General features: G+C 42.2%; 1 protein-coding gene and 1 pseudogene across 1 annotated transcript in view; one reads left to right on the forward strand and one right to left on the reverse strand.

The window, feature by feature from the left end:
• WWTR1 (WW domain containing transcription regulator 1) overlaps positions 1–22848 on the reverse strand; it is a 146568-nt gene that overhangs the window by 15018 nt on the left and 108702 nt on the right. Inside the window, 1 exon segment of the mRNA XM_013992351.2 lies at positions 10045–10244. Within this exon segment, the coding sequence (XP_013847805.2) occupies positions 10045–10244 (200 nt within the window).
• Positions 1592–4736, forward strand: LOC110256315 (annotated as a pseudogene).

Consider the following 22848-nt stretch of genomic DNA (forward strand, 5'->3'; position numbering starts at 1 on the left):
TTAAGCCTCGTACTCAGTATGATTTGGCTGCCACATGACATTGCTGCCCTTGCAGGGGCAGTTATGAAAGGCAAACACCTGACTTTAGTTTGAGCAAGATGTGGCAGACAAGACTGCTGGAACTAAAACAGCTAAAGCAAAGACCAATGCCAGGGGCACTGGACTAAGTAAACTGACATGGAAACAGGGGGACAGCTGAACAAGGCTGGTCCAAAACAGGACTCAGGCCTCCAAACACCATGCTCCCTCCGCAGCTCCCCCTACTCCAAGCAGGATAACATGCTAAGCTGGAGACACATCTGAGCTCCTGGGTCTGTCTCATCTCCCACCTCCACTCCAGTTCAGCAATCTGTTCACAGATCCTTTCCCAGGGTCCCTTCCACCTCCACCCACCCTGTCCTTCTGAAAAAGTCTTCAGTTTCTTGGACTTCTCAGTGCTTTGGGTCCCCCTTCATTGAGCCATAACTCTCCAACCCAAAGGGGGTTCTGACACCTTTTCCAGCAAGCCGTCCCTGACAACCGTAACCACAGCAAACCATTACCTTCCCCTCTCCCAGCCCTGAAGTCCAAAATAAACGTGTCCAGCTGGAGTCTGAAACTCCACATCTCACAGTACACTCCTCATCCAGCCGCAAAGCAGCCTTTCCTACTAACTTCAAGCTTCCTCCTTATGCCATCACCACCTATCCCAGCTCCAAATCTCAGTCAGCTGTATCTCTCAGCTCCCACAACGCATTCATGTGCACCTGTATTTATTTTTTTAAAAATACTACGGAGATTACCAGGTGCCAGGTACTGTTCTCGGCAGCAGGGATACAGCCATAAACAACACAGACAGCATCCCGCCTCACTGAGGATTCTAGAGGGGAGACAGACTGTAACCAAAAAAAATGCGGAGGAGTTCCCGTCGTGGCTCAGTGGTTAATGAATTCGACTAAGAACCAGGAGGTTGCGGGTTCAATCCCGGCCTTGCTCAGTGGGTTAAGGATCTGGCATTGCCGTGAGCTGTGGTATAGGTCACAGACGCGGGTCAGATCCCGCATTGCTGTGGCTCTGGCGTAGGCTTGGCAGCTACAGCTCCCATTAGACCCCTAACCTGGGAACCTCCATATGCCGCAGGTGTGGCCCTAGAAAAGGCAAAAAAAAAAAAAAAAAAAAAAAAAAAAAGGGCCATTCTTTGTGGGATCCCTCTCCCTGATGTGTACATGCTCTAGACCTCCTTTTCAACTCACATAGTCCACACTGCTTCTCTAGAGCTACCAACCACCTGCCCGCCTCCAGTCAACTTCCCCATACAAAGCGGCCTCCCATGTTCTACACTTTGTCACAGTATTTTACAGAGTCACCAGAGGAGAAAAATAAGGATGGGGAGAGGTCAGGGTGTCATGACCTAGGAAGATACAAGGGGACTATTTCATTTTTTTTAATCTTTTTTTATTTTTTGGTCTTTTCAGGGCCGCACCCAAGGCGTATGGAGAGTCTCGGGCTAGGGGTTGACTCAGAGCTGTAGCCGCCAGCCTACATCACAGCCACAACAATGCCAGATCCAAGCCGAATCTGCAAACTACACCACCGCTCACAGCAACGCCAGATCCTTAACCCGCCAAGCAAGGCCAGGGATCGAACCTGCGTCCTCATGGATACTAGTCAGATTCGTTTCCACTGAGCCACGACAGGAACTTACAAAGGGACTGTTTTAAAAGAGACTTGAGTGGGCACATCACAGCTCCTCAACTACTAATGGACTGTCACATGAAAAAGGACGATGCCTTCTATTCCAGAGGGAAGCTTTCTAGTTAGTAGTCTATTGAGTGGTAGAACTGGCTTCTTCTCCATTCTCTGAGCTACTGGCCACTGAAATTTTCAAGAAGTTGTTGAGGGTTAAATGTTACTGGACATGATCAAGGCTTGGCACAGTGTCCCTGGAATTGGAATGATGCAAGCTTAAGTCCCAGCTCAGCTACTCCCAAGCTATAACATCTTGGTCTACATTTTTAAACTTTCTTGACAGTTTGTTCATCTGGAAAAAAAAAAAAAAAAAGTGGTTTGGAGTTCCCTTGTAGCTCAATGGGTTAAGGATCTACCATTGTTACTGCTGCGGCACAGGTTTGATCCCAGGTTCAGGAACTTCCATGTGCTGAAGGCATAAAGAAAAAGAAAAGAAAAGTGGCTTATAAAACACATCTTGCTGGACTGTTAATAGTACGTTTTAGGAGGCAGAGATATTAGCTAATACTTGCATGTCACTTACTACTTATGAAGCACTGTCCTAAGTGCTTTAACCTGCTATTTCATTTCATCCTTGTGACAACCCAGTTGTCTCCATTTTATGGACGAGGAAACTGAGGCACAGAGAGCTAAGCAACTTTCCCAGGATCTGGACCCTGTTCTCACAGTCCCTCTGCAAATAGTGGCAGAGAGAGGAGAGCCAAGGTTGAGGTTGGCAGACCTCAAATTTTCGGCCTTTTCACCTACTGTCTGTAGGATCTGGGCAAGTTATTTCAGTTCTCTGAGTCTGTTTTCCCAGCCAAAAAAAAAAAAAAAGGAAATAACAACCCCCCTCCTTCCAGCAGTTTAGGATCTAATGAAGTGGCCTGTTTCACTATCCTGAACACGTTTTCTCCCTCTGAATTGGAAAAGAGATTGAGCTGGATGGATCCTCTGATCCTTTTCAATGTATATGGGTGGAGCTAGTGTCCTGGGAATTCACAAGCACATCTAGCAAAGTTCCAAGTTCAGATCTTAAAGGCCAGTTTCAGAAAGATCTGGAAAGATGTCCCTGGTAACCCACCCCTACGCTCCTCCACCACAACTTTATTTTTTCTCTACATCCAAGCTGGGGGTGAAAAGACGGATGCAAATAAAGGCGAGAGACTGTCTTTCAGAGTTTTCCGTCCTCCATCTAGCTCCCGGAAACAAATAATTATATGAGGGTTAAAAAACACCCTCCCTTAGGGGTTGGGGGAGGGGGTAGTGTGTAAAATAGCTGGGGCGAGGTGGGGGGGGCGTTGAGGGGGGTGAAAGACAAAAACCGATTTGTAAGAGGAAGGTGTCCCTGGAAGCAAACGACAAACCTCCCTTCCTTCCAGCTCCCCAATGGCCTGCAGCCTGCCTGTGGAATAAATCAACAGAGGAGGTGAGAAAGCAAACAGCAGTGAAAGCATCCTGCAGCCCAGTCCGTCCTGGGCTGAGGGAGCACCTCCCACCAGCCAGCTCTGGCCCTTCCTGGAATGTACTTCAAAGAGAAAGACAATAACCTCTTCTGAGGGTGCTTTGCTTGATTTAAATGTGTGTGGCCAGGGGTTCTACAAAAATGGAAGATTGGATTGTTTTCATTATAAAGGGTGGGGTGAACAGAAACAAATGGGAAAAAAAAGACAATATTTTGAAATCCTAACATTAAAATAGTTACTCTGGTGCAGAGAAGTTGCTCTGTGCCAAAACCCCAAGGGACTTGAGAGGCAGAATGCTGAATTATTTACCTTCTTTATAGGAAAAAAAAAAAAAAATCCCAATGTAAATTTCTTTTTAACTCTGGGCCAAGGGATTCTAGAAATTCACTGTCACATTTCCTGGAGCCTCCCTTTTGCAAATACTTCATCACACAGGCTCAGCTGCTAGATTCAGATTATCACCATGAAATAACAGTTGAAACTGACATTTGGAGAAAGACATTTTGTTGAGTCCTTAAGTATTATCCATGGTCTGTTTGATGCTCTTTTAATTCAGGATGCATACAGCCACCTTGTGTTATTCCATAATCTGTTATCCTTTAGAATCACATTAAGGAAAACATTATCTAATTTAGATATTCTTCTCATTACTTAACAAAAAAAAAGAATAGCTGCTCTTTTCATGCCTGGTGCAGCCATGGCTCGTGGTCCCAAGAAGCAGCTGAAGCACGTAGCAGCTCCAAAACACTGGCTGCTGGATAAACTGACTGGTGTGTTTGCTCCTCATCCATCTACTGATCCCCACAGGCTGAGGGAATGTCTCCCCCTCTTTATTTTCCTAAGGAACAGACTTAAGTCTTCCTAACAGTAGATGAAGGAAAAAAGTCTGTATGCAGTGTTTCCTTAAGACTGATGGCAACATCCCCACTGACATAACCTACCCTACTGGTTTTATGGATGTTATCAGCATAGACAAGACTGCAGAGAATCTGTCTGATCTACAACACCAAGGATGGGTTTGCTGTTCATTGTGTTACACCTGAGGAGGCCAGGTGGAATCCCTCATTTGGTGACCCAGATACTCGAGCCCTCATCAAGGTGAATAACATCATTCAAATTGATTGGAGACTGGCAAGATTACTGATTTCATCAAATTGGACGCTGGTAACCTTCACGTAGTTATTGGAGGCGCCAACCTAGGAAGAATTGGTTTGATCACCAACAGGGAAAGACATCCCGGTTCTTTTGATGTAGTTCATGTGAAAGATGCCAATGGCAACAGCTTCGCCACCCTGCTCTCCAACATTTTTGTTATTTGCAAAAGCAACAAACCATGGATCTCTCTTCCCCCTAGAAAGGATATCCGCCTTACCACTGCTGGGGAGAGAGACAAGAGACTGGTGGCAACACAGAGCAGTGAATAAAATGATCTCTGAGGAGCTCTCGTCATGGCTCAGCAGAAACAAATCCAACTAGGAACCATGAGGAAGCAGGTTCGATCCCTGGCTCGCTCAGTGGGCTAAGGATCCGGTATTGTCATGAGCTGTGGCATAGGGTCGCAGACTTGGCTCAGATCTGTCATTGCTGTGACTATGGTGTAGGCCAGCAGCTGTAGCTCTGATCCGACCCCTAGCCTGGGAACCTCCATATGCTGTGGGTGCGGCCCTAAAAAGACAAAAAAAAAAAAAAAATCTCTAAGAGACGTGACTGGGAAAGTCTTTGTACTTAAAAAATAATCCTGCATAAAAAAATTAATGTAATTTTAAAAATAGCTGAATGGATTTGGAGATGGAATATTTCTTCATACCTCAGTGATCTTATCAAAATCAGGAAAAAAGAAGCTGCTTTTCCTTTGTGCACACTTGGTGAACCTCATTTTAAAAAGTGTATTTGTACTAATTACTCAGTCATAAAAAAGAATGAAATTTTTGCCATTTGCAACAGCATGAATGGTCCTTGAGGGCATTATGCTAAGTGAAATAAGTCAGACAAAGGCAAACACTGTGTGATGTCACTTCTATATAGAATCTAAGAAATACAACAAACTAGTGAATATAACAAAAAAGAAGCAGTCTCACAGATATAGAGAAGAAACTAGTGGTTACCAGTGGGAGGGGAGGGGAGGGAGGGTGAGATACAAACTACTGGATGTAAGATAGGCTCGAGGATGTACTGTACGAAATGCGGAATATAGCGAATATTTTACAATAACTGTAAATGGAAAGTAACCTTTAAAAATTGTATACAGAATTGTAGTAACCTATAAGGGAAAAGAACCTGAAAAAGAATCTTAAAAAGAATATAGCTGAATCACTGTGCTGTACACCTGAAACTAACACAACATTGTAAATCAACTATACTTCAGTAATTTTTAAAACATTGTAGAGAAAACAAATAAAAATTGAAAAATACATAAATAAAAATGAAAATGTGTTCTGGTTTATAACATCTTTCAAAGGGATCCTTTGAAAAAGAATTGGTATTTTTTTAGAAAATGGATTCTTTCTGGGACCTGTAGGCAAATAAAACACTGACAGCAGTTAGAACGAAAGCTCTAAGAGGGTAGGGACCAAGCCTAAATGCACTGCTGAGCATTTAGTGCCTACAGCATGTTGCACAAATAAATGAATGAACATAAATGGTCAGGCTACTTCAGAGGGAGCCACATTCTGGGTGGACAACATGACTGCTGACGAGCCCAGTCAACCCTGAAACCTAATTCCCTGAAATGCTTTTCTAAAAGGAAAACTATGGCCCCATGGGCTGAAGGAAAGACTGAAACAGCTGCTATTTATGCTATGATATGACACTTTTTAACCTCTCTCAATAGCTATTCTTCACATGACAAAAAACAGACCTCAGAGCCTTCCCTGGACCAGAGCTGCTCACAGCCGGGTGTGTCCCTCCCTGGGGCCCTTGGTCAGGAATGGCTTCGAGAAGGCAGCCAGCTGGCCAGCCAGCCCCGGTAGTGGCTGTCAAGACCCTGAAATCCGTGAAACCTGCCAAAAGAATTCCAGGGCCTCCCGCCCAAACCCTCTCCCCTTGTCACTGTTGCCCTGGTAACCAGAGGCCAGGCTGAGTCAGCAGATTTGTTTGACAGGCTGCTTTCTCCTGTCCACTGGGCCCCAATTAAGGGACGGATGGGGGTAAAAGCAGTGCTGAGTCTGCCTGGGAGTAATAACGGTTTCTCAACAACGGGAGTGAAGGCTTCTCCACTTAAGGCTCTTCCCTGGGAGCTGACAGGAAGTCCTTGAGGTTATAATTATCTCTGAGGCAGAAGCACACCCCCAGCTTCATATTTAAATGAATAATACAGTGACAAACTCTGCTTAGATAGAGCCAAGAAGTCTGTTTTCCTGTCAAGGAATTTTTCTTTCAGAGGGGTAAATAGGGACTGCGAAGCCTGTTTCTCAATTTCTTACCAGTTACTAAAATTTTCCATTTCATTGGGTAAAGTTGTAAACATGCCCTTTATGATACTGAGCAAATATTGTGTTGATTTTTAAGCTGCAGCAGCAGAATATTCTATAGTCTTGTGGGCATGGTATCTTAAAATTTATGTCCAGCCTTGTTGTAGAAAGGATTCCAGGCAGCTTAGAATAGGTACGTCCAAACCCACAGGACAACTTCCATGGCTGCTACAGAATAAATACATGACTTCCCAGTATATTGAAAAAGAGAGAGAGAGAGATAACAAACCATACCATTTGGACAATTCTAAATTTTGATAAATACACAATACAGTTGTGAAACAGCCACCTCAGCCAAGCCACAGAACTGTGTCTAAGCAGGTGAGCCAAATATCACTTCTACTTCCCGTCCATTTCCCTGCTCCCACCCTGGTTTAAGTGCAAATAGTATGGCTGATGTGAAAACCACCAAAAGAAAAAGAGGAAAAATAAAACAACAAAACTCCACCAAGGGGATACACATAATCCACACATGAACAATCCGACATCTTGGCAAGTGCCCCAGAAAACTATCAAAACTATCAAACACCCCAACACCATTTATCATATGGCCTCAAATAATATCTTTGACCGGGAGGAGCAGCTGCTTCTAGATGGGGGAAAATATCTTCCAAGATTTAAAAAAAAAAAAAAAAAAAAAGTCTCTTTTAGGTCTTTTTCCCTATATTCCATAATAAAGATAAAAAGACATCATAACCATCCATTTCATCTGGACTCCTCCCCTAACTACACACACACACACACACACACACACACACACACACACACACACTCAAAGCTGAACTATGTGAGCCTCTGCAAGCAAATCTGGACAGCATTTCTCCCTGAGGTCCTGTACACTGGAATTGACACTATGATGCAGCAAAATACTCCAAGTTCCACAGCCTCTAGGGATCAGCATTTAAGGAACTCGGTTGGTATTTCTGTAATATGAACCATCAATATTAACATTCTGGTTCAAAGGCACCTAATGGTTGGAATAAAGGAAACAATTTGGGGCACTTTTCTCCACCCCTTTGCAGAAATACTTTCTGTGGGAAAGGAGGAGGTGGGGCAAGAAAAAGAGAAACACAGAGGCAGAAACCGAGGAACAAGTCATTCTTTGCAGAATAGTCTTAGCTTTGTGGGGGGAAAAAAACCCTCATTAAAGCTCATTTGGATATAAAATTAAGAGAAAATATAACTGCTACTATAATACTGTTTAATTATTTGCTCTATATTGTAAAATAGGTAAAATATTCCAAATAGAATTATCCAAAGACGGAAACCCGTAACACAATTATTTCCTGCTAAGAAACATGATACTGTATATCTAAACGTAGTAAAAACAACTGTTACCCTGAAATAACCATGAAAGTTTAGACATAAATCCTCAGGGTGAAAAGCACAACAATGGTTATATTACAAAACTGTAGTCCTCAAATTTAGAGGAGAGTTCAACAAAACAACAGAGCACAATTTAGATTCATATGCCCTCATTTTAAAAGGCTAGGTCTCAGGAATTCTTTTACTTCATCATGCTTTGTAAGCTTCACGCAGTACAGATACTTTATATTTTAGAATTTATTTGATGAGAAATACATTATTTACCTATGACAGTTGATGTATACTATGCATATTTTTGAATGTATCAGATGTAACTAAAAGAAAAAAAATAATGTTGACCCTAATACTCCCAGCCCCCTGTAAGAAAGCTTTCCAGAACAGTTAAAACTACTCATTTCCTCAAACATGGAAGGGAAGCTACCCATGTCTCTTGCTTCATGTGACTTATAAAGCAAAGTCTGAAGAATTAAAACAATAAACTGAAGCCAGCATGATTTATGAGACCTGAGAATATGTGCTAAACTGTGTGTGATTGGGTCACTTTGCTATACACTGTAAAAAATTGAAGAAACACTGTAAATCAACTATACTTTAATAAAAGAAAAGAAAACATGTGCTACAGTAGTTTACCAACAGAGAAGAGGATTCTGCTCTTGCAGAGACCAAGCCACTGATGCAGGGAGACAACTGTGGGTTCCCTCAGCAATTCTCTTTTATTTATTTCTTGAAGTGAGGCACTGAGACTGACCCACAGAGCACACACATTCTGCTGGTTGACCTACTGAGTAAATGAATGAAGCGAGTGTGGCACAAAAGTGTCTGATATAAGCCCAGGCAGCTTTGCAGACGACTCTATCAGAGTCCATATGCAAAATATTTTCTTTTCTCATTTTTCTGTTTTCTTGAATTTTTTTTTTCATGCTCCATAGCAGATCAAAGACAGTTGCAAATTCTTTGTCACTTCTTCCACAGAACATCCCCTCTGCTATCTGTTCTAATTTGGGGACAGGTGGGGGGGGGGCTCTGTAACTGCTTTGACCAAGAGAATATGGAAGAAGTGACTGGGGGCAGTTTTCAGAACCATGCCTGCCCTAAGACATTGGCAGCTTCCAATTCCTGACCCTTAGAACATTTTTTCTGGGGGAGACCCAAGTTGCTATGAAGTATGTCCCCCTGCTGCAACCCCACCCTGCTCTGAAATTGCCATGATAGGGATGCCACGGGCAGATGTTCCATGGGTTAATGCCAGCTAAGCCTAGTGTTCCAGAAACCCTTACCATGGTTCCACTCAAGTAAACCCACCTTGGACCCTCCAGACCAACCCACCCATCAGTTGAACACCACCAAGTAACCTCAGACAATAACATGTACAGCAAAAGAACAGTCCAGATGAGCCCTGCCCCAATTCCTGACCACAAAGTTGGATGACATAATAAAATGGCTATTATTTTAAGCCATTAAGTTTGGGGATAATTCATTGCACAAGAATAAATAATTGGAACATATTCTTTCTCTCCTTCTAATGACGAGCAGTGAAAGCCAAAGGCAGCCATGCTAATACAGCAAGTCTTTGTGCTCATAAGTTTGGCTCTCAAGATAGTGCACATAGATACTGAGAGAAAACAGAGACTACTCAGCAAGTTTAGAGCAGGGCTTTGGACTTTTTTTTTTTTTTTTTTTTTTTTTTTGTCTTTTTAGGACAGCACTCACATCCCATGGAGGTTCCCAGGCCAGGGGTCGAACTGGAGCTGTAGCTGCTGGCTCACACCACAGCCACAGCAACATGGGATCCAAGCCACATCTGCGACCTACACAACAGCTCAGAGAAACGCCAGATCCTTAACCACTGAGCGGGGCCAGGAATCAAACCCTCAACCTCATGGATACTATTCGGGTTCGTTAACCACTGAACCATGACAGGAACTCCTTTTATCTTTCTTTCTTTTCTTTTTTGAGGTGAGGGGGACTTTGGACTCTTAATGCTTCTAGATAAAGATTTACTCTGACGGCCAGCAGCTACCTACCCACTAGCCTTGGTGCACACAGCCTCTACCAGGTACTTCTGAAGGTCATACCTGCCTCATGAGCTCCTCCTGGCGCATCCTAATCCTCTCTCTCTCCATCTGGATCCTCTGAAGCCGAAGTTTCTGCTGCTGCTGCTGTTGGGTGGTCAGCGCATTGGGCATATTCATGAGCCCCGCTGGCGGGTTCTGAGGAGGGTGGCTCTGCTGGCTCAGGGAACTGGGTGCCATCTGCTGCTGGTGATGATTCATCACTACAGGAGGGGAGAACACCAAGAGATTAACAATCAGCGACCACAGCTCCTTATCACAAAGAGACCATCAGAATGCTTTGTGCTTTGGAGTATAGATTCCTGAGATTCCTTCCAAAGCACTTCCCTGTGAATTATTACTGTTTAAGTAATAATTACCTTAATTCAATTTATGGAGGCTCGGACACTGGCCCCCTCTCCTGACTCATTTAGTCACAGCTTCTGCGCCCTATTAAAAAAAAAATCTGTTTCACACCTTGCCTGTGTCTAGAGGACATTTTTAAGCCTTTCATAGAACACAGTGGTCATAAGTAAATACCACAAAGGTAACCACTGCGTAAGAGATAATTTCACCAGGACATCTGGGCATGTGTGTATGTTCTCAGACAACCTTATGGTAGAGCTAAGGAGGATATGTGATCATTGGCAGGTGGGGGGTATAAAATAATATTTAGGATGGATAAGGGAATGGACAAGGAACACGTAAAACATAGCACCTAGTTCAAGGACCTATACAAAAGGAGAAGTCCTTTAATGCTTTGTTTAAAAAGGGTGCCACACAGCAATTATTCAGTGAGAAATTATAGTGAACAATTACAGAAACATTTAGTGAGAATTATTAGTGAGAAAGAAATTATATAAAAATGCAGTGTTTGTGATTAGATAAAGCCACAAGAAATATTTTAAACTTTTTAAGGATTTCCTTTTTGCATTTATCAACATTTAAAATTTAACCACGTTTGGAGTGGGTAAACAATGAGATCCTGCTGTATAGCACTAGGAACTATATCTAGTTACTTGTGATGGAGCATTATGGAGGATAATGTGAGAAAAAGAATGTATATATGTATGTATGACTGGGTCACTTTGCTGTACTGTAGAAAACTGACAGAACACTGTAAACCAACTATAATGGAAAAAGTAAAAATCATTAAAAAATTATTAGCACACAGTACTCACTTTAGAAAAAAAAAAATTTAAATCCTTTAATAAATTCTGTAATTGCTATTCCCCCAGGGGGGAAAAAAAAAGTGCTAGTTTTTCTCAAACAGTTTACCAGTCAAATTTGCTTAACTTTTGCCTTGGTAATATTCTGTCATAAGGAAAACCATGCTTTTCAGCCTATTTGCTCTCAGGTCAGGACCAAAGGCAACAATGCGTAATTTTATATATCACTTCATTTCTGAGAAAAAACCCTCTCAACTTTGCTATGTTTGGTATCATTACCTATGAAAGATAAAATTATTGGCATATTTTACCTAAAGTTCAAAGTTAAACATTTTATCAATCACTGGCTGGGGAACTTCCATATGCTGCGGGTGCAGCCATAAATTTTTTTAAAAAGTTAAATATTTCATATCTTCAGTTTGTTATGAACATTATGTGCAAACATATTTTATAAATAAACTTTCTGGAGTTCCCTAGTGACTCGGGGGTTTAAAGATCTGGTGTTGCCACTGCTGTGGCTCTGGTTAGAGCTGTGGCACAGGTTTGATCCCTGGCCCAGGAACTTCTGCATGCCACAGGCATGGCCCAAATAAATTAAATGAATTTTTTTGGCCGCACCCACAGCATGTGTAAGTTCCCAGGCCAGGTATTGAACCTGAGCCACAGCAGTGACAATAACAGATACTTAATGCACCAGGGAACTCATCTTAAATGAATTTTAAAGTATCTCAATCAACTATGTATTCAATGATTGTGTAGAAAAAATATATATACACATTCAAAATCAAGTACAACCACTGAAGAATTTCTGTTGAAGAACTGGTTTTCTTTAGAAGGAATTAATTCCATGATAGGAACTTCCTATGGATGGGTGCAGAGATGGGATAAAAATATTCTTTTTAAAAATTCACTTACAATTCACTCAGATCTTTATTGCATTCCCTCTGTGTGCCCAGCATTGGGCTTGTAGTTGGATAAATACCTCCTGCCCTCACAGGAACTAACAGGCTGTTGGAAGGAATTTATGAAGAAATGAGGTAGTTTTTAATGCTTGGCTGTGGAGTGCTAGAATGTTAGGCTTTATAAGAATTCTTAGAGAGTATCTAGTCCAGTTTTTCATTTTGTGAAACCCAGGGAGATGAGGGGTGTGCTCTAGTTAGAAACAGGTGGAACCAGGGCCAGAGCTGAAGCTCCTGACACCCCATCCACCTGCCCTTTCTCTCAAGTGTCTCTGGCTGCCCTCTGCCACACCTGAGACTGAAGACCAGCAGTCACTGAAACTGAGGTAACCCTCTACACACAGTTTGCCTTTGACCATAAGGAAGCACCACTTAAACAGCAGGCCCTCAAACAGGACCCTGGACCTGAAGGTTGCTCAGGTTACAATTAGGAAGGGTTCAAGCAGGGTTTGGACAGATTGATAACTCCACTCAATCACAGACAGGTCGTTCAAGGCAAGGTAAGATACTGGACCATTCTGCCCAAAGAGTTTGGCTTTCCCTTTGTGAATCAAGCCCACCCCCAAGTGCTCTCACCTCCTGGCACCATTCCTGGCACACAGGGAAACTCAGTAAATGATGGGATGAATGAATGGAACCAGCTAGGCATTCCTTATGTTCTTAGTTCGAGAAGAGGAAAAAAAGCACAGTCCTGATCAATGCCAAAATAATTAAGTATTTCATTTCTGCAGCTGGATGAGCATAATTCACTATCTCTATTCAAAGGCCTGGGCAGGCGGTCAGGGAGTGTGACACTCACTGTGTCATAGGGAAAAAGTTCTCTTAAATACAGATTCAAGTAAGACAAAGTCCAGATATCCAGAAGGGTGTAATTTATAAGACCTCTTTCAGGCCAGGGGATGGAAGCTTAGATGGAAGAATAGTGATTACTTCCAGGCATAGTCATTACTAAACCTTCTGAAAAAGGATGCTCCTATTTTTCTGATATAATAACTAAAGACAAAAAAATTAAAAACAAAAATTAACAAAACCCAATTGTGTCTATAAGAGAAATGTGTTAAACTGAATATTTCCAATATCGGAAATTCCCAGGATAGGAAAAAAGGGGCTTGAAAATGTTTTGTTTCGTTTTTTTAAATGTGTTAGCCGTTCAGAGGTTATGTTAATTTTTGTAACTCAGCTACTCTGAAAAATATTAAAACTGACTCAGGTCTGGTCCTTACTGACATGACAAATCCATTGGATCAGAACCATCTTCCATGACTTGAAAAGGCAGCCCTGTCAGCTTATGCACACAGGACTCTTTTACTTAACTCCACATATCGTACAGATACTGCTCAGCGGGTTTTATTGATGTCTGCATCCTTATCTGGGGGAGGTTAAGACTTAGAGACGATCTCTTCCAAAATCACACCCTTGCTTGCCTTTAAAACACCAGCCCATACAGAGGCCATCCATGGGGGGGATGGGCATATGCTGCTTTCTTTCATTTAATCTGGAGTTGACCTTTTAGACTAAACATCTCCAACGATTAACTGTGGAGGCTGGAAAAGAGCAGAACCTAAACAATAGCTTTGTTTTCAGAGTAAAGCACATATACCAACAGAGAAGTCTGTGTGAGACTATTCACTGCAGTATTGTCTATAACAGCAAAAGACCCAAAACAGTGTCTGCCAATAAGAGATCATGATCCACTCATTCAGAGGAATTCTATGTACCTATTCCCCCCAAATGAAAACACTCTGTAGGTACTTCTATGGAAGCATCTCTAAGAAACAATGTTCAGAAGAGGGGAAGGGGGAGGAACTCAAGAAACAGAAATGTATATATGAGCATCTACTCTTTGTAATTAGAAAAATTGGGGGGTGGAGGTGAGTATTATCTACATACAGCAAATCTCTCTGGAAAAACACACAACAGTGGGTTATTCTAGAGAGGAAACAAGGTGTCGGGGATGGGAGGAGAGCTTCCTTTTCCTCTTCTGTATTGTTTGAAGTTTTCCTGTGTGCATTTATTACGCATGTAAAACATGAAAATCTAAAAGTAAAAAATATAAGAACATAGTCATTTATCCATCAAATACACAAAATATTTTCTTGGGGGAGTTAAAGGAGATAACCCCCAAATTATTTGAAAAACGGCAAACAAGGCCTAGAATATAGTTGAGATTGTCAAAGCAAAGAATCCTCCTTGTGGAGGTGAGGAAACAAGACCCAGAGATGCAAGAATTTGGTCAAGGTCATAAAATGCTCCAGGGCCTTTCTAGGGCACTCAGTCCAGGTGCCCATGATTGAACCTTCCACTCTGTTCATTCTACGCATTTCATTTCAAACTGTTATTAAACCTTCTATTTTGAATCTCATGAACTTCACTAATGGTTGAGGTTCTTTAAAACCACTGCTTTTGTAGCTACTCAGAGACCAAGGGGGAAAGGAGGCCCAAGACAGAGATAAACAGAGAGGGGGGTCTTAGGAGTTCCCTTGTGACACAGTGAGTTAAGGAACCAGCATTGTCATGCTGTGGCCCAGGTTCAATCCCTGGCCTGGGAATTTCCACATGCCACGGGCTCAGCCGGAAAAAAAGAAACAGACAAAAAACAAAACACAGAGGAGAGCATGGGAAGGAAAACATCTAGATTTGCAGGAAACAAAATATTCCTTGGGACAATATTCCAGAACATTTTAGGGCAAGAATAGTTCAGTTTAAAAAAAAAAAAGAAAAAAAGAAAGACAGAGGATCCCAAACGCAGTATCTAAGGCCAAACCACTTCAGGGCAGACTGCCATTAAATGTCTCAAAAAGGCTAAAGACCTAGTCAGATCTAGACTCCTGCCAGTCTCCACAGAAAGGAATAACCCAAACAGAAGATTTCTCCATTGAAGCAAGAATGCATCAAAACTAAAGCAGAGAAACGTTTTTTCCCTTCCAAGAGAGAATTTAAATTAAAATCCACATTTATCTTTTTCTCTGTTTTCATCTCCTTTTCCTGTTCTTTTTCTCCCTTCTTTAATAACTGGCTTTCTCTGCTGTGTTTGGCCATCACCATAACTGGGTTCTGCCGATATATGACCAGAAACACTTTACCACTGTTATTCAATATAAAAGATAACAACAAGGAAAACAAACTCCACAGCACCTGAACACTCTTGATTGAATGACTGTGCCCTTGGTGAAGTAAAAGGTCACCATGGGAATGGGGTGTACAGAGGGGGTCCCTATCCATGACCCTCTGGTTAATAATGCTGCCCAGAACGCTGCTACAAAGCCCCACAAGTAGGCTCAAGGCCAAGAAGATCCCTGGACTCAGTTCTGAGCCCTGCACATCATTAGTTGTATAAGAAACAGCCGAGGACAAGGTACAGGCTTCACTCCTGAACTTTTGCCTTCCTCAGCACCAGGAACACAGAGCGACAGCTCGCAGACAAAGTGTTTTGGCAGCTTCTCCGAGAGCCAGGAGCTGCAGACAAGGAGGGAGGCCAGGGAATCAGGCTGCCCAGCACGCCTCCTGGAATGTTTGACAAACGCCTTTCTGGCCTCGGAGAGGTTCAGTGGCTTGCTTTTCTGGGTCCTGGGCTTGCTTCCCTCGTTTTTCAAAAAGGCTATGGTTACACACACATGCACACACACACACACACACACGCGCGCGCGCACACACACAGCCAAATGAAGAAAACAAAACCATAAAATTAGGCTCAACTACAAACCCTATCATGGGCCTGCATGGGGCTGGCTCTGAGCCAATTATGGAAAGGACAACCAGAGTGCCAACGGCAGGGAGCCACACCTAAGCCCTAGAAAGACACAGAAATTGCTTTATTCTCTTCAAATCCTTTTCCCTGACACACACGTGAGTCTGGGGAGGGCAAAGAGAAATACCTGTTGTTAGTTAGGCATTTCTCCTCTTATTTTCAGTCTCCTCTTTTCTTGACAACAAACTTCTCAGCTGTGGTATCTCTATGCTGGCTCTTTAAGTTGAACTTTCAAAAAGTGTGTGGTTTGGGGAGTTCCCATTGTGGCTCAGTGGTAACGAACCCGACTAGTATCCATGAGAACAGGGGTTCGATCCCTGGCCTCACTCAGTGGGTTAAGGATCCAGCATTGCCGTGAGCTATGGTGTAGGTCGAAGATGCAGCTGATTGTGGTGGTGGTAGTGTGGGCCGGCAGCTATAGCTTCAATTCAACCCCTAGCCTGGGAACTTCCATATGCTGCAGGTGCAGCCCTTAAAAAAAAAAAAAAGAGAGAGACAAAAATAAATAAATAAATAAATAAATAAAGTGTGTGGTTTTGTCAACATATCAGAGACACAATATCCATGTAGATGAATGAGGAAGGCCGCCCCCAGTACTCCATGAACTTCTCCACCCCCAACACCCTCTCCCCAGCTGCCCTTCTCTTCTGTCAATAATGTTGGAAGCTGCACATGCTGTTGCATTGATTCCCTAGCACATGCTATGATTCCCTAGCTTAATAAAAATATAATACCCATGAGTCCCCACTCACATAAACAAATGATTGAGTCATTAAATAAACGGCGGGACAAGAGACAAATCTGTGGGGATAAATTTCAAATAATCTAATACAGATATACCGCCCTGAAGGAAGGGGAGACAATTCCCACTCCTGAAGCCTGGTTGTGCACCATGACCTCCTCCCAAGGAACACAGTCCTGGATGGGGGTGGGAGGCAGTAACCCTATCGGGGAGAAAACTTATATACCAGCCAGATCAAGTGATAAATCATGGTGATGGCGGGACCCTTGATAAGATGTGATGAAAAGGACACTTTAACCTCTCTCTTCGCCCCCCCAAACACATCATCCCAATCTAATTGGAGAAAAACATCACACAGATTCCAACAGAGGGGAATCTTACACAATTCCTAAGTAATACTTCTCAAAACTATCAAAGTCATCAAAAACAAGAAAAGTTTAAGAAGCCTCACAGTCAAGAACAGCTTAAGGAGACATGGCAAGTAAAAGGTGGAATTCTGCAGGGCACCCTGGAACAGAAAAGGACATTGGGTAAGAAAACTAAAGAAATCTGCATGAAGTATGTTAGTTAATAATAATGAATCAAGAACCTGTACTGGAAGTTCCCACTGTGGCATGGTGGAAACGAATCCGACTTGGAACCATGTGGCAGGTTCGATCCCTGGCCTCACTCAGTGGGTTATGGATTCTGAGTTGCCATGAGCTGTGTGGCGTAGGCCTCAGAGGTGGCTCGGATCCTGCGTGGCTGTGCTTGTGGTGTAGGCCAGCAGCTGTAGCTCCGATTCAACCCCTAGCCTGGGAACCTACATGTGCTGAGGGTGTGGCCCTAAAAAGCAAAAAAAAAAAAAAAAAAAAAGAAACAAAAAAGAACCTGTCCTGGGGAGTTCCCGTCATGGCTCAGTGGTTAACAAATCCGACTAGGAACCATGAGGTTGTGGGTTCAATCCCTGGCCTCGCTTAGTAGGTTAATGATCTCACGTAGCCGTGAGCTGTGGTATAGGTTACAGATGTGGCTCTGGTGTAGGCCAGCGGCTACAGCTCTGATCAGACCCCAAGCCTGGGAACCTCCATATACTGCGGGAACAGCCCTAGAAAAGGCAAAAGGACCAAAAAAAAAAAGAACCTGTCCTGGGACCACCTGATGTCAGCTTTGTCAATTTTGAAATTTTCCAAAACTGAAGAATGTATGCCTGTGTCTACCCTGATCCTCATCTGTGGCCCTATTTTCTACTCCCAAACTATAAAACCACTTCCTATTCTCTCTCAAAGAGGGCAGTCTTAAGGGCATTAGCTTGCTGTGGTCTCCTTTGCTTGGCAAAGCAATAAAAGCTATTCTTTTCTCTTTCACTCCCAAAATAAAATAAAATAATAATAATAATGATGTATCAATATTGATTCATTATTATAACAAACAGAGCATATGATGTAAGATGTTAATAGTACACAAAGTTGAGAGAGGGGTCTATGGGAACTCTACTCAGTTTTTCTGTAAATCTAACAGTTCTGGAGTTCCCTGGTGGCCTAGTGGTTAAGGACTCAGCATCATCAGTATTGTGGCTCAAGAGTGATCCATGTGGATCTTCCACATGGTGTGGGTGAAACCAAAAAATACATAAACAATTACTTAACTGAAAAAAGTTCTAAAAAAATGTGTGCTGTGTTTGTGTGCATGTGAGTGTGTGGTAACCATGTCTTCAATAAATACCAGAAATTGTGCTGGTAGTTTCTTTACCACTCACTATTAATTAGCTTTTACAGGGTTTGTAAAAAATTAGTGCTATATATAAAAATGGATGAATATCCAAAAGAAAATATGATCTAAGTATGTTCCACAGGATTAAGTAGATATTAAGCTTAAATTTAAAAAATTGTAATAGCTACTTCCAGTGTTCCAGGGTCAATTACGATTGGGAAATACTAGGCTCAGCAGTATTGGGAAACCAACTAGTATCCAAGAGGATGCAGGTTCGATCCCTGGCCTTGCTCAGTGGGTTAAGAATCCAGCATTGCTGTGAGCTGTGGTATAGGCTGCAGACACGGTTTGGATCCTGTGTTGCTATGGCTGTAGCATAGGCCAGCAGCTGCAGCTCAGATTTGACCCCTAGCCTGGGAACTTCCATATGTCGAAAGTGTGGCCCAAAAAGGAAAAAAAAAAAAAAAAATTGGGAAATACTGGGCTAGACAAAGTTAACAGAATTTATTTTATTGCAAGATTTCTCACAGTCTTTAATATACTAACAGATAGGGAGACATTCTGAGAGAGATATACATTGCAGTACTTTATAGTTTTTTGGCCGCACCAAAAAACTATAAAGGTGTGTAGAAGCTCCCAAGCCAGGGATCTAATCCAAGCTACAGCAGTGACAATGCCTAGTCCCTAACTACTAGGCCACCAGAGAACTCCAAGTGGTAACACTTTTCAATCCTGTAAGACTAGTGTTCTCTTGAGGAGGAATACTGGGAAATGCTGGCCTCTGCATCTTAGCAGATGTCTTGGCAGTACCGAATTATGAACTGACTTAGAAATGAATTAATATGTATTAAGCTCCTACTATGTGCTAAGCTCTTCAAAGTCAACAAAGCAGCTGTGCAGGATATGGAGCCAGAGAAGGGAACATGGCAGCCTGTGGATGCTGAGCAAAGTGGTTTCATGCACCTAGAATTACCTGCTGCTGTTCAAGATACAAGCAACAGAAAAACAAAGCAAAACAAAACACAGGGAAAGCAAGGGTTCTAAAAGACTCCCAGACTGGCCACACCTGGGCATGTGGACGTTCCTGGGCCAGGGATCAAACCCACACCACTGCATCGACTTGAACCATCGCCATGACAATGCAGGATCTTTAACTCTCTGCACCACAAGGGAACTCCAAAACAACATTTTAATTCTTAGTCAAAGTACTAGATCAGGAAGGAGCATTGCTTTCCAGTTTTTATACCTTCTTCTTTTCTCAGTTTGTGTCACCCTAGCTCATTTTTAATAATCCAAGTGAAAATAAATTCCATTAGTATCCTATCTCAACAATACAAAATGATCATGACAAAAATATTTTTCTTCATGAAACTGAACTAAATGCAGTCTTTACATGTCAACAAAACTTTGTGGAAAAATAACTTAGATGAGTATATATGAAACATTTTCAAATATTACTATGATCACGAAATTTTCTATTTTTCAAATGTTTATAAATACTGTTCATTTTACAAAGTCGACAAAGTTTCAATTAATGTTTTTATATTTTTCATTTGCAATAAAATAAAATAATGTGGTTTAAAAAAATAAATAAATAAATAAAATAAAAGACTCTCAGAATACCTGCTGAAACTCTCCATTAGCAAATGCTGATTTAACAGTAAAATTTCAAAGATGGTTTATGTCAGTTTTCATGGGTGGTAAGCAGAACCTTGCTAAATGACCTTCAGTTCTGTATCTTCAAAATAACTTCTCTTTTAGTTTAGTTTTGTTCTTGTTGTTTTTAACCAGCTTCTAGGATAAAACAACTTTAAGCATTCCAAAGAATCCTTCTAACATCATGCCTTGATCGGAAGAGCTTCAAAGAAGCTGACTTCTTTTGAAAATCTGGTTGCAGTTTTCTCAAGATAGGTGAATATGCAATATTCGAATACACACCCTGGGTAATACATTTGAGCTGGGATGTGGGAAACTTCCCAGATGGAACAGGTGTTTAATTCAGTTTGATGTTTGGGCCAATACATTTATACATAAATTGCCTTGGAAACACCTTTCAGAAACCTAAACACTCATGAGAGGGCAACACAAGAGCTCTTGGATCATGGACTGTTACAACTGGAAGCTTAAAGGTTACTCCATTCTCTGTCCCCGCTCAACAAATGCTGAAACAGGTGTGTCACTGAAAGCGACTAGCTGTCCTGGTTCAACTCAGGGTTTCTTGGGACACTGGGGCCTTCAGGGATAAATTCGGAAGAGTCCCATGCTAGTGGGGTGGTTGGTCACCCTAAGCCGGTGACTGGCCACGTCCCCAGAGCCACAATTCATGGCAGTAGAACCCAAATTTCCTATTTCCACTCTAACGTGTTCCCCTACAAAGAGAACCTATAGCAATAAGAAATAACCATTTGATACTCAGAACCACAGCCGGACTATCCAGCTTAGCTCCCAGTGTCCTCCACAGGTCACAACTAGCTGGTTGACCTTTTGCATCCATACTACTTGATAATCAGAGAGGGAATATTGTTCCTACACTTACTCTGTCACCTCTTAAGGAAATCAAGCACTATTTATGACACTGCATTGCATCACTTGAAAACATGCGCTTGGTTAAAATCAGGAAATCTTTCCTGCCAAATTCCGGGTTGAGCCATACACACTGAACAGAAACCCCTTTAAGAAATACTGAACTTTCATCTTCCTATGATTTGAACTCTCACCTTCCTGAGGGCTGGATCTGTGCTCCTTATAAATAAGACCCAGGAAGGAGCCAAGCCTCATTTTGTCCCTAGGAACCAAACCCAATGATACAAGTCTTCCTTATAAACACAAAAGAAGAACAAAAATAATTTAGTGCATTTCAAATGTGACTTGACTTACTAACACACAGAGTAGACACTAATTCTCCCTGAACTAAACTTCAGGGTTTATGGGTCAGAAATTGACAGTAAAACATCAGTTTCATTTATAAGATGATGACCATACATTTTTTAAAAAAAGGAAACATAATGGGAGTTCCCATTGTGCACAGCGGAAATGAATCCGACTAAGAACCCTGAGGTTGTGGGTTCGATCCCTGGCCTCGCTCAGTGGGTTAAGGATCCCACGTTGCTGTGAGCTGTGATGTGGGTTGCAGATGTGGCTCAAATCTGGGGTTGCTGTGGCTGTGGCTGTGGCTGTGGCCAGCAGCTGCCTGGGAATCTCCATATGCCAAGGGTGAGGGCCCCAACCCCCCAAAAAAGAAGAAGAAAAATCAGAACTGGAAAACCCTCCCCCCAACACACACACACACACCACACAACTCTTTCTCTTAAGGATGCATTTTTAACCATTACTTCCATAATCCTTTAAGTGAATAGTTAATGAATACTAGATTTTTCTTGTTACTTTCTCTTTACTTCCAGAGCATATTCCCTGTTCAGGATACATTGCATTTTGCTATTTTATCATTAGTGGTTTACAAACTCCATCACACTCATCACAGCTGGGGCCGTGTATTTATCCCACTTTGAAGCATCACCTGAGAAGTTCAGACTGGAAGGGGCTTAGTCCATTTTGACCAGGATTCTCAATCTTTTCCGTAGCAGCAGGGTCTTTCTTCAGAGGCTGCTATACGGCATGAAGCAGAGACACCTCACCCATGCAGGGGTTCATCTATGACCTGCCCAGGGCCTGTGCTCGTGCTGGAGCACCAGTGAGCACTTACATGGCAGTCCTTTCAACTCTTCTCTAAATTCTCTTAGTCTGGCTTTCACTTTGATTTCCCTACAGGCTGTTTCCCAACTCTTGTGTCAAAATATTAAACAAAGTTTTAAAATATGTTGAACAGACACAGCTCTTGGAGACTAGATACTAACTAATCTTAGCTTCTGCTCACATGCCCCTAGAACCCTGGCAAGGGGCCTGGGGACACCATTTAAAACCTATGATTTAAGCCAATTCACTTTTTTAGAGATGAAGAAACTTGGAAGGTTAAGTGACTCAGCACAAATCACAGGCATAGACTGGGACAAACCTAGGAAGCCCGGGGAACAGGCCAGAACGCCTGGCTGGCGTCAGCTGCAATGACCACCCATCACTGCCCTGTCCTGCAATCAAAAATATTTACTGAGTTAAATTTGGTGACAGGGATGAAGATGAGTTTTCTTTTCCTTATTTCATAAAAGGTTCTAACACTGATTAATTTAATGGATTTATTTATATGACGATGAAAACCCACATGGATCACATGTTATGATGCACCCTGTTTGTGTAATCTGGTTTTCCAGAAAATGATACACGGTTTTCTTCAGCCCTTCAAAAAAAAAAAAGACAAAGTCAGATAACTTTGAAGAATTACATTTCATAATTCAGGAGGGTTTCAACAAGAAGAGGTGCTGCCCTCAGGCAATACTAGCCCTTCTGGCTAGAGTGGCTTTGGGGAAGTAATAATAGGCAACGGATAGAAGCCAAAACATACAGGTGTAAATCGTTTCTGACATATGTACAGACCCAGCCACACCAAGCTTCAAAAATATTTCA

Source organism: Sus scrofa, chromosome 13 (genome assembly GCF_000003025.6).
Source record: "Sus scrofa isolate TJ Tabasco breed Duroc chromosome 13, Sscrofa11.1, whole genome shotgun sequence".
NCBI classification, from domain to species: Eukaryota; Metazoa; Chordata; class Mammalia; order Artiodactyla; family Suidae; genus Sus; species Sus scrofa.